At 39.5% G+C, this 16,885-nt stretch overlaps 1 protein-coding gene across 1 annotated transcript; it reads right to left on the minus strand.

The window, feature by feature from the left end:
• Positions 1 to 4,311: 4,311 nt before the first annotated feature.
• On the minus strand, positions 4,312 to 14,986 carry ABHD10 (abhydrolase domain containing 10, depalmitoylase). Its single transcript, XM_014271027.3, has 5 exons — positions 14,838 to 14,986; positions 11,790 to 11,973; positions 10,860 to 10,971; positions 9,787 to 9,924; positions 4,312 to 8,748 (listed from the first exon to the last, which is right to left on the minus strand). Exons 1-5 carry the CDS (start codon positions 14,920 to 14,922, stop codon positions 8,407 to 8,409), a joined length of 861 nt encoding a protein of 286 aa, XP_014126502.3. The 5' UTR covers positions 14,923 to 14,986; the 3' UTR covers positions 4,312 to 8,406.
• Between the last annotated feature and the right edge of the window lie 1,899 nt (positions 14,987 to 16,885).

Raw genomic sequence — 16,885 nt, forward strand, 5'->3', positions numbered from 1 at the left:
CTTGAAAAGCTTGCCCACCAATATCAATTTTTAATAAACCTTTGAAAAACTCAGAAACAGCAGAGGATTGGAGAAATGCCAGCTCCCCACCAATAATTTCCAAAGTACCACTTAAACAAATCATAAGCCTGCTTTCTGTGCCATCAATCCTGGGGAAAACAATAGATTTTTTTTTTAAAGTGATAATGTTGATGCAATTTACTAGATGCTCTGTAATATATTAGTTGGCTACTCCATGACATGTTGATTAGGGAACTAACCAATTCTGAAGCAACATGACACATTAGAGAGATTAAAGCTGGCTAACTAGTAGATCCTGTAATATGACTGTAACTGAAAAATCATTAATGATGGTGGAAATTTTATTCAGTTTGTACAAGAATATGTTCCCAGCCCTGAATTAGTTAATGTTATTAGAAGTCAATAACCTCCCCCTCCCCCCCACCCCGGGCTCCTAAGAAGATCCCAGCTCATGTGAGTAAGCAAAAAAGATAAACTTCTTTGAAAGCAGTCTATGTGAAAGCAGACAAAAAGTGTTTTATTGCAGCCAAAGTCCAGCCATCATTGAAGAAGTACTTTTAAGAATGCAGCACTCTGTCCTATGACAAAACAGATGTAAAAAAATGCAGAGGATGATGAAGATGTTGGGTAAGACCCTAGGATTGAAGGGCTAGGCTGAATACAACATAGGAGGTGCACCAACAACAATGGGAATATCATATCAAGTTCTGACAATTACTTTTCATAAAAAGGAGTGGAAGAGTAAAGTAAATTTAAATAGTGCTTTCACTAACTGGAGAACTGAAAATTAGTTTATCTCACCAAAACCAGAAGTTAAGAAATGGCAAACACATGTTCCTACAAGTTAAAGAACAAATGAAGAAGCTCAAGTTCCTTATGTCAGACACAGGGAGATTAAAGCCTGATGGTTAGAAATGTGATGTGGAAAAAAGAGGCAGGTTTACAACATGAAGGTAGTACCATTAGAACACTTCACCTACTGCTTCTAATGGATTTGTCCTCTTACTTTTCTTGGCAACACAACACTAGAATTTATGACTAAAACCTAGGGCTGAAGCTTGAATAATTGAAGTAGCATCTCATGCCTGTAAGCACCATGACTCCCCCCTTATGCTCCCAGATAATCACAATATTATGCTATAAATTGAAAAAAAATTTTGTGTGCCTATAAATAAATGCTGCCAAAACCAACAACTGACATTAACTAGCTCACTACTCACATGTAGATCCAGGGTAACTCAATAGCTTTCAATGTGTTCCAACTAGAATACATAAGAAAATGTAAAACCTATCCTACCACAGAGCAATCATTAACCTTTGTCAGATTCACTGTTTGGCAATTAATTCCTTAGAAAGAGCCTGGTATTTCAGCTACCCTAAGCACAATCTTACAAAGTATGGTGGGTTGAATCCCCATCACATAAAGCTGTCCAGCAATACGAATAACTGTGAAGCCCAGGCTCCATTTCCCTGGTATGCCACTGTACAATAATGGACCTCTCACTATTAAGTTAAAAAAAAAATAAAAACAACCAAAACAAAAAGAGGGAGTTTTCCAAAACTTTAAACTTTTCCAAACCTCCCTTCAAAAGGAAACCTCCAAAGAGCTTTTAAAGACCCTCCCTGCATGAATGTCCATGTGTGATGTCAGGTTTTCTAGAGTTGCGGAGGACATGCTCAGGTCCAGTACAAACTTAGTTTAGGTACAGGGCCTTTTTCTGGGAGCTTCAAGGCAGGAAAGTGTTCTGCAGAGCCTTGGTTTTATGCATGGCCTTGCTTTGTCATAAGATAGCTGTAGATGTTCTACTCAAAAGAACTAGTCAGACTAAGGGATAAAAGGTAATATTGGAATATTGCCCTCCTTTTAACTGTGCAAAAACAGGTGGCAGTTATCAGAACCAGGGGACAACATTAATTTTAGAAACACTAACTTCCTCATTACTTTGAAATCTACAGTCTAGATGTCCTTGAAGACAAAACATGCTAACTTAAGCAAGTATCTTCCCTTCCACCCACAAAAAGGTTTCTTTGCCAGCTCTGAAGATGTTATGCTCCAAGCAGAGCATACTTGGAATACCTCAAATTTGGGTTTAAAAGAAAAGTAATTCAGTAAAGAAGGACATTTCTATTTATGTGACAAAAGAGAATGCACCAATACTCCGGCCTGCAGAACAAGGCAGTTCCTAAGGCTGCCATGAACAGAAGTGTTTCTGGAATTTGTAAGTCACTGAATGTTGTTGCAGGCCCCCAGATGGGTAATAATTAGCATTGACTCCATGATTGCAAAAGCTGATCAATCGCTTTATTCTACTATATTATACTATACTTCTTATTAAGAAACTTGTCACCCTGATACAGACTGATCCAATTGGTCAATCAATACAAACACCATTATGAGTGTCCAATTAAGAAACCACCCTCTGGTAAACAAATCTCCATAACACATTCCACATATGTACAACAACAGGTGCAGCAAGTGGACATAATAACCGTTTCTCATTCTTTTCTCTGATCTTCTCACAGCCTTCCTCAGGAAAATGCCTGGAAAAATCATGCCGTCTGCTCTCTATGAAGAGAGCTGTGGCTACAACTGACCACCTTCCAAGCAGCTCGCCAGCAGAAACAGTTACCACTTAGCACTGGAAACCAATTCCTATGGATATAATTGTCAACATTCCCAGTACTCAAGATGACCTTGGAGGTAAATTGTACATTTGAATTCTCAGGACCTCCTAAGTTTTGTGCTGGATTCTCCTTTGAAAGAAACCCCGAAGGTTTCATATCAATTGCTTATCCCTTCCCAACTAAAACACTACCTCATGAGAACTACTTTGGTTTGAAAATGATACATTACAATGTACATTCACAGTAGAACAGAAAGGAAATAGCATCTTCACTGAAATACAGGTCAAAACAGACAGCAGAATTTACAAACAAAAACCCCCTAAAAGATCAAATCCTCTAACTACATAAATGCTGCTTCCTATGGTTAAGGATTTAGCTTTGATCTAAGGAACTTTTTCAAGAGATACTGTCCCAAGGACTAGCACACTTTCTGCTAGCAAGCCATAACCAATTAAGCCCCAAACCCAAGGATTCTTGTACAGTTGAGATCCAATCCTAGGAAGGCTTCAGGGAATGCTTTTCCCAGGCTACATTCTGGGCAGCTGACTTGCATCACTCCAACTGCTAAGTATACTACTGTTCAGCAGATCTTTGCCACTGACATGAGCACCTGCTTCCATCCCAGCAGGCAGTAGTGACCTTCTCATGTTGCCAAGTGGGAGGCAAGTAGACAGCATGGTGCAGATCAGAAGGCCTAAAAAGAACACAACCTTCCATGTGCTAGCCTAGAAGGATTTCAAATATGTATTTTAATTTCAGAACCAAATGACTTGAAGTTTTAGGAATTGTCATTTGCTTTTCCTTCCAAACATAAATGCAGAGCTAGTTGATGCTCCTTGCCAGACACAAATCAAGAGATTGTAGCATGTTGAAAATATGTCTACCTGTGAGCTGTAATTACTGCATCATAAGGAGGATGCCCATTTCTCTTTAATGGAAAAGAAGCACTGGACCACACAACATACATATGTAGGACTTGAAAGAGAAATACAAGGTCAAGCCTACAACCAGACTGCAGTAAGTCCAGTAAAAAAGTTTAGATCAATGTATTACATGACCACGGCTGTAACGTTTTTCTGTTCTAGGCAAATATATACTGAAGAGAGATGAGGTCACAAAGCAAATGTGAGCTATAAAAACTGACCAACATGCAGTAAATCTATGAGCAGTGCATTTCTGAAATCTCTTAATTTCTGTCTCTCTTTCCCAACAGTAAAATCTTCCCTTAGAAAATACCTAGTAGAAGCAAAGTGCCATTGACAGGGCATTAAAACCTCATGCTCAGCAAGCTGGCTGCTATTTAATGTAATGGCTGACTTCCCTCTGCCTTTCTTGTCCCTGCTGGGCTTGAGAACAAACTTAGAAGGGTAAGTGTGCACACTGATATTTGGTATTTCTGTCTGCATTCCATACACAGCTGATGAATTTCCACCAAGCGTTGGTGAAATTTTACATTCGTACACATCTTAATGAATTTGGTCATCAACACAAAGCAGAGAGGTTGCTCATCTCAAAGACAGGTCAAACACAGTGCCCTCTTCTATTTCCCCAGAAGCCTTAATTATAATGTAACTGTTCAGCATTTGAGAAAACCAAAAAAATGTGAAAGGGTAAGGTAGGTCTCTTTGTAACAGCACAACTGAGTAGCTTAGAAAACAAGTTCAAATCACATTATTCCCCAGGACACGATTTTCCCCCCCATTTGTTTGGGTTTTTTTCCTGCCAGAGGAGAAAGAAATTACAAGCACAAACCTAATGTAGAAACTCTGACCACAGCACCAGTTCAGAAAATGTTACAACTCTGTATTGCATCATAACTGGAACACTGAAGGTAGTTGAGCAGCTGCAGACAAGTCACCAGTTGAATGTTCCTCTCTAAGCACATTTTAATTTGGTATGAAAAGTATGGTACCATAAATCTTTTAGCCCCATTGAGTAACAGCATGTCCAAGAGAGCACATAACCAAAATTAACATAAAAATAAAACAGTAGGAAGTGGTTCTTCTAAGGCCTATCCAGCCAGGCTTTTGTTGTGAACACTGTCTTTTTTAAATGTAGTGTTGAAGCAAGAGAAAACAGCTTAGCTAAACTGAAACTACATGAAACACTTAACACCAATTAAGTTAAAAAACCCCCCAAAACCAAAAAGCTCAAATCAGATGGTGTGTAATACAAAACCAAACAAGAGGAGAGACAAAACAAGTAGAATATTTAACAAGATAAAATATACGTGTATCTAAAACCGTGGAAGTACAGCTCAATATAAGCAAAATAAGAGCACTTGTTTATTAGGAAACAAGTTGAGTTAGCTTTAGAAACGGAATATTTCATGTGAATAAAGCTTATTGTACATTATATGTTCACAAAATGCTTTGCATTTGTCAACAAATAAGCAGTCTGTTAAACAAAAAATATCCCAAAACAGAACATAATTAATTACAAATTATTTTAAAAATCTGCATCATGCAGAGCTTTCCAAGTGTGTAACATCCTATTTTAATACAGTATCTCTACAGAGGAATGAAATACTAGTTTTTAAAGCATGATTAATACTGAAAATAATTACTATGTAGGCATCTAACAAAGAAAAAAGCCATGCCCCAGGCATTAATGCAGAAGACAAAACACTACCAATCTGGAATGACACAGTAATATGTGAATGCCACATTATTTGAGATTGTCAAAACTTCCTGGTAGGTGAACAGCTGCTCAGAGGTAGGATGTAAATCTCCCTAGTTATCATTATCCCTTCTTTCAGGCACCTGAACATGCAAAGTTACCAACAGTCAAAACTATGGTAATTCCCAGCATGAACACAGGGAAAATGCTTATGTTTGCAAAGATAAATATCAATGGAATTACTACACCAAAGTCAGAGAAAAAGGTCTGTCTGCATAAGGTCTACCTCTTCGTATTTAAGCAAACCTGATATACAAAAACAAAAAGTGAGCACAGAGAGAAGGACACTAGCATGCCCTGAATTTCAAAACACTACCTGGAATATTGTCTTTGTGAAAAAAGTACAATCTCTGCCTTTGCATTTAGACTATATGTAACAAACTTTGGGTGTACCTGTACTGTAAATGCTACCACATTTCCCCAGCAGAGAAGGAAAACAGGACTTTTCAGTAATGCTGTGGTTTCAGCAACCACTGTTACACTGAATTCTCCCACCTCATGTTATTACAGGAGAATAATGGAGGGGGCAACAACACAAAACACAAACCGCAAACAAGGAAAAAAGCCCTCCTGAAAACTCTTTATACAACTGCTCCACTTCACATTTGCTTTCACCTATCTTGCTCTAAGGCATTGCAACAGACATCTTACCTGTAAAATACCAATTATATAATAAAGGCTAACATGAAGGATGAATACAATGCAACTCTTTCAAGATGAATACACAGCTACAGTTTGTGCAGGCACACAAAGCCTTTACCTTGTCTGAAGTATTAAATTGAGTATTTACAGGTATAACTCCCTATTAAAAAAAAAAGCTCAAAACTTTTCAGTCACTGAAGTAACTTTAATATATGTGAAGAAAAAGCATATCTATTACAACTGGTAACTCTTGGCATTAATTAAAATTAATTACTTTGGAATTATTGCAGTCCACTTGTTTCAGCCTCTTCTTCCATTATGAGCCAAACTAATCCAAGATGTAACAAAATTGGATTTAAAAACGTATCATGGCTTAGGGCACAAAGTTTTAAAATAATTTTGATTTGACTGCATCTTTAAAACCCGTAAAATCTGGTTTTTAGGTATTATCAGATGCAAGTCATACAAACACATACAAAGATGACAACTGCTTAACAGTATATAAACATGAACACAGCTCCAACTCCAGGAATGCCATTTGCATTAACTTTCTCAAAAGTTAGAAACATATTTCAGAGGTTTTAAAGCTAAAGTGAATTGCATAGTGATACAAACAGAGGAACAGTCTATGCCAGAAATATTTGGGAACAAGATTTGATGAAATGTTCTCATTTCCTCAAGCAATTATCCCAATCTAGATCATCCTGAGCTGGATAGAGACTATAACAGCATGTTGTGACAGAACAAGGGGAAGAATGGGTTCAAACTTAGAGACTAGGTTTAGATCAGATAATTAGGGAAAAATTCTTTACTGTGAGGCACTGGAACAAGTTGCTCGTAGGAGTTGTGGATGCCCAGTCTCTGGAAGCGTTCACAGCCAGGTTGGATGGGGCTCTGAGCAACCTGGTCTAGTGGAATATATCCCTGCCCATGGGATGGTGGTTGGAACCAGATGATGTTTAAGGTCCCTTCCAAACCAAACCATTCACTAAGTTAGGGAATTGGTACATTTGAAGTAGAAAATTTGCACCTAAACAAGAGCCATCTTTTTTTACTCTTATACCAAATTCAGATTTTTTCTATCACAGCTTGTTTTTGCAAGCCTAAACAGAACTGTAGTTCACAGGAACTCATCCAAAATTTTGGTTTTGTTGTTGCTGTGTTTTTGGTTTCTTTTTAACTTTGGTTGTTTGTGGTGTTTTTTTAAAATTAAAACCCATTGCCTCAGCAAAGCCCTGTTCAGCACACTTCTACTGACATAGCTAAAACTGAAAATAACTTACTCTCTAGAAATACCTTACCTCCAGCAGCTCTAGTCTTTTAAGGTAATAATAGTGATGCCATTTACTACTTCAAACAATAAACCCAGAAAGAATTATATGCTTTTGACTGATGTTACACATTAAGGCCAGCCTGAACTATTTCCAGCCTCTCTCTCAAGTGTACGAATGGTACTGTATTTCTGTACAAAACCCAGGTAACAGTCATATTAGCAATTAAATAAATTTCCTAATAAATTCCATGGATTTACATTTTAAGACTTATTCAGCTATCAAGTTCCATTTACAGCTTCTCAGGGTTGGACTCATGCAGCTGAAGAAGACACTGTGCCCAGCAATCCACAGCTCTCAAGTCGTGGGAAAGAAGCAACGGTGCTCTGTGGCACTGTACTCCCTACTTTGAAGAAGTTACTATTAAAGTAATCTTATTGATCCATTTTCAGTTTACATCAAGATTATTTATTGTTTCCTTAACAGTAGGCCCACAAATGAACGACAAATGGCAGCCGGGAGAAGATCACAGACACCCTCCTGACAAGCATAGATAAAGAACTCTTAAGGCTTTGAGGCCCTGCTTTCTTCGAAATCAAATTCTTCCCTATGCAGTGCCACAAGTATACCATCAGGGTGTGCTTTCCACTTTTTAACAGCATTTCAGAACAAAATAACGATTTATCTGAAATCTGTTTATTGAGTTTCACGGTACTAACTATTCTAATAACTAACTTCAGTAAACACTCAAGTTGTAGTCTGCCTTGCACAGATGGTTTAGACATAAGATACAATGATGTTATAGTGGAAAGACAGTAAGAGGTGTCAAAGATGTGAAAATAAAGTTTTACTGTACAGGCCAATAGCAACAAAAAGTAATCAACATGTCAGTACAAAATTATAAGGAATTTGTGGAAAAAAAAAGGGTAAAATGGTGAAGGAGAGGTTCTGAACACAATAGCAGCACCCCTTCACACTTTGGGCTGTGTGCAAATGCAGCAATAATACAATTCCTGTATTTACGAAACAGAGGTAAGGAAACAGCAGATAAAGCTCAGTTCCTACTGTGACAGTCACAAGCTTGCCACCATCTGGGTAAGAACAAGGCTTCTGTTATTCAAGGAAAAGAGTCAGGTGTAGAGTTCATGCACTAATGCTACTCTTCAGCTTATGCTACTGTTGACAGCTTGTCAATTAGATCATCAACAGTATTCACAAGGAGCTTTGTATCCTCCTTGTCACTCATCTGATGCTGGCCGATTTTGCGGAGGATAACATCCACGTCCTTGCTCAAAACACGGTCAGCAACTTGCATAGAGATCTCCCAAGGGACATCCCCATCCTTCATGCCATGAATAAGGCGTATGGGACATGTCACAGGAATAGGACTATTCAGCACGCAGTGATTTTCTGCTTCTCTGATAAAGTCATAGGTCAAGGAGTAATAGCCTTCTTCATTTTGCTTTGTTTGATACTTCCATTCACCCTTTTCTTCTATTTCTTTTTGTGCCTATATAAAAAGAGAGCAAAGAATGGACAAAACACATGTTAGGAGTACTTAAGAGTACCTAATCTTATTTCTGTTCTAAAAGCAGTAAGACTCCCCCAAGCATAAAATTTCACCTTGTTGATTTTTACTATCATGGGTGTATTCCTGTTCTCCTCACAGCATCTGAGAGGACAAATCCCCTACCATGTCACAAAATCTCCTCTCCAAACCTCTCCTGCAAATTAATCTAGTTAAAATTCTCCAATGAAATTAAGTTTCTTAGCCAGGCTCTATCAGAAAAGAAAAATATGTATTGCCACCATGAACAGTAAATCTCCTTGGCTTCAATCAGTTCACTGATCCACAAACAAGGGGAAATCCTAGGGAAAAGACATTGTCCAGTGATCAGTCTTTTCAGTCTTTGCCACAGTAGGTGTCTCTAAATACTACATTTCCAGATTCTTATGTATTTTCAGATTCTGAATCCTAAATAGTAATACTGACACTACAAAGTACCTTAGAAAAAACCCAAATAAATTGGGAAAATATTTTCTTTATTCTAAGGCACACACTATTTATTGCCATGTAACACCTCATTTACTTTCCTAAAGACTAGATATTATTACCATTAAGGAAGAATCTCAAAAGGGCAGTTCCTACTACCCAAATCTCACAGGCTTTACAAACACACTAATCTGAAGAATTTCCTTTCTATGCACACTCTATACGCATCTCATCCAGTGAAACCTCAACTACTTTAATGGCTACTTCTGCATCCTTCCAAGCACAAGGATCCAATTCCAATGCAAATATAAGATATTCAAAATTGAAATCTAATGAACTGCAAACAGTAGGGATCTGACTTCACATCCTCTAAACCACAGTAATGTAAGTACACTCTGGCTAGTGCTCACACTAGTCTCATACTGTAAGCTTACATTAATCAAACACAGAAAACTTACCCCAAAATTTGCAGGAAAAGTACAGTTTAAATAACATAATTTCTTAAATTCTTGGTAAGATTTTCAGACTGCGCAAAAGTCAACCATCAACATTTACCTCAATAGGAAGCCTCTTAAAAGTTGTTACAACGTGATCTGCTGCTACAGCAACTCCAACCAGAGCAGCTACTTTATCTGGACGTGCTATAGCAGCATGAAGCATCAGCCACCCACCCATGCTGGAGCCCACCAGAATCTGGAAAACAAAAGTAAAAAAAGAGAAGAAAATATAGTGTTTTACAGCAAATGGCTAATAGATTTTTTTCTTCTTGCACAAAATACCCGTTTTCACTTGGTTTAACTATATAAACCTTGGGCATAATCCTGCTGTCCTTACCCAGGCAGAACTGCTGTCACCTCCAATGGAAATTTTGCCTGAGTAAGCACCACAAGATCTGGTATTTATTATTCTGTTTGGCATGGCTGGTTATTGCTGTCTGAGACTGAAACACTGTAAACAAAATGAGAGTTGAAACAATTCAGTATCATATGCATACTTCTATGTTTCCTTCTCAAGATAAATGCACATGGTAAAGACTCAGTGCAGTGAAAGAAGTAAACAAAAGCAATTCATAATACAAAATTGTTTTAAACACAATATTAGGTATTTCTAGGTTGTAGGAGATTCCAAGTTTCTCACAGCAATTTCTAAAGTAACTGAAGAAATCAAATGCTTCTTCTCCTGCCTGTTTTTTAAAGCTATTTGATCATATGGAGCATCTTGTAATCTTCCTGCAAATCCTTTAATGAATGCATCAGCAGGGGACAGTAACACACTTTTTCATTAACAGGGCCACACTGCACAGAAACAATTCCTTGTCTCCTGTCAGGTGGCACCTCCACCATGAGGCTTTCTCAGACTCTCTGGGACAACAGACCCACTCTGAGCAGGAGATTCTAATAAACAGCCTCCAGGAGGTCCTGCCAATGCATGCTTCCATGATTTCGTGACCTACCTGCCTGCAAAAGAGCTCCTATGAATGTGACTGCTCAAATGATTCAGCTTGGAAGTGAGCAGGTGTCAGCTGTTCAGCAAAAGCCACTGCTGACCAGAGCTATTATGGCATATTTTTGATGAAGATTCTACCCTGAGGGAAAAACAGCATTCTATATTTAAAAATAAAATATAACCTGTGGTCCATCTGTAAGTTCATCCAGTATAGACAGAACATCTTTTCTCCACTTCCCAATTGTACACTCTTCAAATTTACCATCTGAACTTCCACATCCTGTATAGTCAAATCTGAAAAAATAACCATCAACAGGAAAGTCATAGTACTGTCTACAGCAACACAGACACTAAATAAATAATACTGTATAATCAAATCAGCAGGGAACAAGATACCACAGTGAGTATTTTCTTACTTGGTCCTGTTTATCACTAGAACCAGAAATCACATGAAGCCAGTCTAAATCCAACAAACACAACTAAGTTATGCAATGCAGCATTCTCTATCATTTGATAGAGCATCATAATTTACAAGAATAGGCAAAAAATTTCCCTTGCAGACAAAAAAAACCCTCAGACACTTGAATTTTAAAGGTACTTTTAAAATGTACAAACTCTTTCAAACACTGAACCCAAACATGAAGACTTATGACACATTCAGACAGATAGCATTCAACCTCATCCATCAAAGGACAGCATCACCAAGCAGGGGCATGTTCTTCTAAACCCACAGAAGACACAGGGTAGCTTAATCGGACTTGGCACAAAAGGACAGTGCTTACTGTGGTAACTTAAAAAAACAGAACTCCAGGTCCTTAATTTTAAACTTTTAGGCCTACAGCCTGATTGTAACAGGTAGCACTGGTTATACTACAGAAAATTAAGAGACTTTTCTGAGTTACTTTCAGAATACATTCTCCTGATTTACCTCAGTCTCTGTACTGATAGACATCCTACATTTGGAAACAGGAGAAAGAATTCTCGTCTTGTATATGAGCTCCCTTAGCACAGGGAGCACACCAATCCAAATGCCAAAGTTTATGTATTTATGTTATAAGCCTTCCCACAACTCATGAGACTAGTTTAATTTTCATAGATATTCCTCTATGTACCTGATGAAGGCATGACCTAACGATTTGCAGAAATCTTCAAGGGCAGTTGCTTTCTGACCGTTCATATTTGAATTGAAGCCTGGAAGGAAAATAACCCCTGGATTTCTTCCTTTTAGTTTCTGATAAGCAATATTTGGTCGATCTGGTCGAGTGAGAAAGCTGACCGATGACTTCAGCCTGCAAACTAGTAAGAGGAGCTATTTAATACAATCATCATGATAACCTTGGCAGAAAAACAAGTTTTCATGAAACCAGGGTTTGGAAAATATGGACACATTATGTGAAAATAACGTCTTTTGGCTCAAGAGAGATGAAAAAAGCATCTCCTACGTTCTTTAATGACTGACAAGTATTGATGAACCTGAAAGGCAAAGTTTATTGCGATTCATTCTCAAATCATTAAATGCCAACCATGTAGAGAGTTCACTCACCAATTAGCAAAGTGGTTGACTGAAAACAAACTCTCAGGCTTCCTAGACTTCATCAGTCCTCATGTTTCATCTTGAACACATTTACTCGTTTCACCAAAAAATATTCCCATTTAATATCTGCTTAGTTTAAACTTTTATTTTCAAAAAGCATAATTTTGAGATTAGTGTACTCTGTGCAATGGAAGTTTACGAGTACAGGAGGTGACAAATTTTTCATTAGAATTAAAACTGAAGGATAAAATTTCACCTTTATCAAAGCCCTGGATCCACACAATATATGGGGTATAGGGGCAAGTTCATAATCAAGAAATGGGAAAGAATCTTGTGCCTAACTTTTTCATCATGACGAGCATAAAACAACATTAGCATTGTTTAAACCAAATGAAATAAATAACCTCAAACAAGGAAATTAACAGAGGAAATGCTAACTAATTAATAATTCTGCCGAATCTCAACAGCTGCTACAGGATTTAATCTAACTTTAGCAGTCAATTGTACCTCTACTGCAGGTGAGGAAAAGTAATTCCTGGAAAGCTATTAAGGAGACTTAATCCACTCTATTATCCACCGCAGCAAGGCAATTTGTTAAACTGAAAGCTTGGTCAAGTATTCTAAAACTCTGACATTCTTAATTCTTAGATTAGAACCTCACGGGCTCTTCAACAGGAGGGCACAGAAATGATGCAACCCGAAATAAAGTGTCAGGTGTGGATAAATAGTACAAAACCCAAGCCCTGACAGTATCACACCACTTAGCTGTCTTGCAGCCTTGAGTTCTGTCACTATCAGAGAGATTACATTCAAGGGGTTTTGGGGGGTTAGCTTGTTGTTAAACTTGGATGTGCATGAGTACGTGTGGATACATAACAGATACAGGGTGCAGCTAGCATTCAGAAATTTCTTACAGTCCAACAGAAATGGCATCATTTGACCTACAGATTTAAACCATTAAATTGCTCCTCAAACAATGAGGTAGTTCTTTATCCTACTGAGGCATGAGTTGTTTATAAAGGTGAATACCTTTACTGTGGAAGTCATTCAGATGCATCCACACTGTGGCTTTTGATTTGTGTGTGTCTCTCACTGAGCAAGTCACTTCTTCAGGGCCAGTAGAGTGCAAGTGCCAATAAGAGATGAACCAAGAAGTGCTAAATTTAATAGAACAATAACTGGGAATATTTTTCTCCCCCTTAAGCCCTGATAACCATCTCTGAAGCCACTGTCTTCCATGCTACAGCACCCTGGAGGTGTCCTCAAATTACTTTGATATTGGGCAGGGTTCCAACTGCAGCTGCAAGACACAAACACTATCTAAGCGATTTCACAAACTATTCTTCCATTTAACAAGTTAATGGAAGCACCAGCAGCAATTCCAACCTGAATAAATGCAAACCCCAAAAGCAAACACTGCAGCCAACCCAAAAGCAAAACTCAATGCTGTCACTCTCTCAGATTTCTCTTCAGACAAACAAAACCATCAGCAACCACCCAGTAATTTCTCCTCCTGATTTTAGGAAAGACCTTATTAAGAGCAGAGAAACATTTCTGAAGGGTGCAAGGCAGGTACTAGTGTTTATAAAAGCAAGTTACAGACAGAAGGTGATAGCTGTAGTAAGACCACAGGACCCTTGCCTGATGGTATCTATGGAATTCTCTTAATATTGGAGTCACTGTGAACTTTTATGAACATCAGAAACTGTGACTGAGACCAGTGTTACATTACGCATCAAAGCCAAAGAAGTTCCCTGAACTCTGCGAATATTCCTGCACAAAGATCTCCCCACTCCCAGCAGCAGCAGATTAATGCTAATGTGACAGGTAAATGGACTCAACTCCATCCACACTCCGTTTCATGCAACCATCCACATTCCAGCAGGAACTGCTGCTCGGCCTGGTCCCAGAGCACCTAAAGACACACTCAAATAAACAGATACTCTGAAAATATTACTGTTATAAACACGCAGAAAGGGAGAAGAACACAGAAACAAAATCCCACTGTATTCAAGCTTTTATGAAGCTAGAAAATGTGCACCTGTAGTAGCAATAATCTGAGTTTTACTCATTGAGCAACCTTAAATGAGATCCACCTGTCCAATTAAAGGCAATGAATAAACTCAACAGCTCAGACAAGGACCCATAAGGAAGGGACACTGCGTGTTTGGGCAGAGGCCGAGCTCACTCAGAAGTGGACGCCAGCAAAGCTTTTCAGGTGCCTGACGGAGCTTTACAGGCAGGCACGTTTCACAACCGATCAAGCGCTGGCGCACGATTCCCAGCTGCTGAAAACCCACCGGGGCAAGAGCTTAGAGCCAACCAAACACACGCAGGAAAGCACTTGCGCTGCCCTCTGCACAGTTACCGAGCTCCTCCGCGGGCCACGTGGGGAGAAGCCTGTCAGGAACCCCGTGCGAAGGGGATCGAGTTTAAGATGCTCATTCCCACCAGAGAGCCGCGCCACGGCCTTTCCCGATGGCGACGGCCCTGAAGGGGAGGAAAGGGTGCCACTCGCAGCTGCCTAAGAGCCGCACGCTGGCCGTCACAGTCGGCACCGAAACAGATCCTCTCCCCTCCGACTGGCAGTCCTTCTGCTCCGAGCTCCCCGCGGCTATTCCCTTACCCAGGAATGCCCGAGCCGCCCTCAGCGGTGACAGCGATCCCCGCAGGGCGGAGGCACGGCCGGCCCGCACCAGCACTCCCGCCATGGCCGCCGCGCGCGCACGCGCCGCCCGCCTCCCGCGGGAGTGAAGTGACGGCAGGGGCGGGGCGGGAGCGGGTCTGCGGTCAGGGCGGGGCCTCCCTGGTAAAGTGCAAAGTTTTATCAATAAAAAAAGCCGCAAGATTGATCGTGCATTTCACAGCGTGCGTGTTTCCCCCGAGCTAGCTGTGCCTTGTAGCCAAGAAGGCCAAAGGTGTGCATTGGGAAGAGCACTGCCAGCAGGTCGAGGGAGGTGATCCAGCCCCTGTGCTCAGCCCTGGTGAGGCAGTCTTGTGTCCAGGTCTTGGCTCCTCAGTACAGGAGGGGACACGGAGATCCTGGAGTGGGTTGAGTGGCAGGCTGTGAGGGCGACTGAAGCACCTCTCTTAGGAGGAGAGGCCGAGGGAAAGGCTAGGGCCTGTTTGGCCTCGAGAAGAGAGCTGAGAAGGGACCTCATTAATGGGTTCACATCTCCTCATCTTCTCTCAGCTTTAGATATACGAGCACAGGAGCCAAAACGACATCTTTATGCACATACATCTTTCATATACAGGCCATGGCAGCCACAAAAAAAATAGTCATAGAATCTCCAAATCATTTATTTAGATTGGAAACGATCTCAAATATCATTGAGTCCAACTTTTGACAAATACCACCACATCAACTAGACCTGTGGTCACACCCAGTCATTTCTTGAATGGCTTCAGGGATGTCCCCTCCACAACCTCCGTGGGTAGCCCATTCCTATTCTTGACAACCCCTCCTGATGTCCAACCTCCCTTGACATATGAAAATTAATGCTAGGAAAGGCCAGTGCCTGCCAAGGGAAGGGTGTTTTCTCATTCAAGTACCAGGCCAGCACCTGTAGGTCATGGGACACAGCTGAGGAGGTTTTTAAGACTCAGACTCCACGGTTTGCAATTGCCCGAGAACCTTCAAGGTAAACAGGTATTTGACTCCCAGGTGGATAAGCTTGAAGGACTTCTATAATCAGTGCAGACTGATCATAAAGGGGATGCCTACCACCATGCTCTATTTACATTATCTTGATATACACCCCGACAGAACCCACCCCACATCATAATGATGATGGCAAACTTAGTGAAGACAAATCAATCATAAAACTACACTTCTTTTCATTTCCACGTGAGTTAATCCCATTCAGATCATGTCTAAGTCAAATATTGGAAAAACTGAAATCCTTAAACTCAAGCAGTTTCTGGTTTGCAGTTAAACAAAAAAAAAATTGTCAATATCCAAAGCTGGTAATAAATTTTTCAAACAGGTTCATAAAAAATGAAAAAGGTATTGTATTATGTATATGCAGAAAACAGACTACACTCCTAATTTCACTGACCTCCGAAAGATTATGTTCCATAGCTCTTTTCTGGAAAATACATGGAATAGTTCAATTAAGTGTTACTGAGAAATACAGTGTTGTTTGCATGACTGTATACAACTATTTAAAAGACAAGCATAAATGTCTCAGGATAATGCAGAAAAAAATATTTGAAACAAGTGTATTTTTAAAAATGTTTATTGAAATGCCTTCATTGCATCATGCAGGATACAAAAATCAGTATTAGAAAACCTTTATAATTATACTTGGGAATAAAATAAAACATCAGGGAAAAATAATAACTGTATAAACAAAAGCAATTTATTTGATAGTGTTTTAAGTTATAGATTACAAGCTGTGATCTGCACAGATGAAAACAATTATCTTGCAACAACAGCCTCTTCTATGATTCAAGTAGAGACTGATGTTTGTCATGTGGTATGTACATCACCTGTACATACCACAAACCTGTTCATTACAGCTACAGGGTTTAAAAAGTATAACAAAAATATTCTGCCAGCATATTTCTATTCTGGTTTCAGTTTATTTGTTCAATTAAAAGCCATTAACTTTTTCATCAAAGAAAAAAAAGGTGAATGTGCTTTCTTCTAGTACACAAACCACAGAGTGT

Source organism: Zonotrichia albicollis, chromosome 2, assembly GCF_047830755.1.
Source record: "Zonotrichia albicollis isolate bZonAlb1 chromosome 2, bZonAlb1.hap1, whole genome shotgun sequence".
Taxonomy (NCBI): Eukaryota; Metazoa; Chordata; class Aves; order Passeriformes; family Passerellidae; genus Zonotrichia; species Zonotrichia albicollis.

Coding starts and splice junctions, on each gene's coding strand:
- ABHD10 (XM_014271027.3), bottom strand. CDS start 14,922: ATGGCGGGAGTGCTGGTGCGGGCCGGCCGTGCCTCCGCCCTGCGGGGA. Junction 11,974..14,837: donor GGCGGCTCGGGCATTCCTGG/GTAAGGGAATAG, acceptor TCCTCTTACTAG/TTTGCAGGCTGAAGTCATCG. Junction 8,749..9,786: donor TTAAGAGGCTTCCTATTGAG/GTAAATGTTGAT, acceptor CTTTTTATATAG/GCACAAAAAGAAATAGAAGA.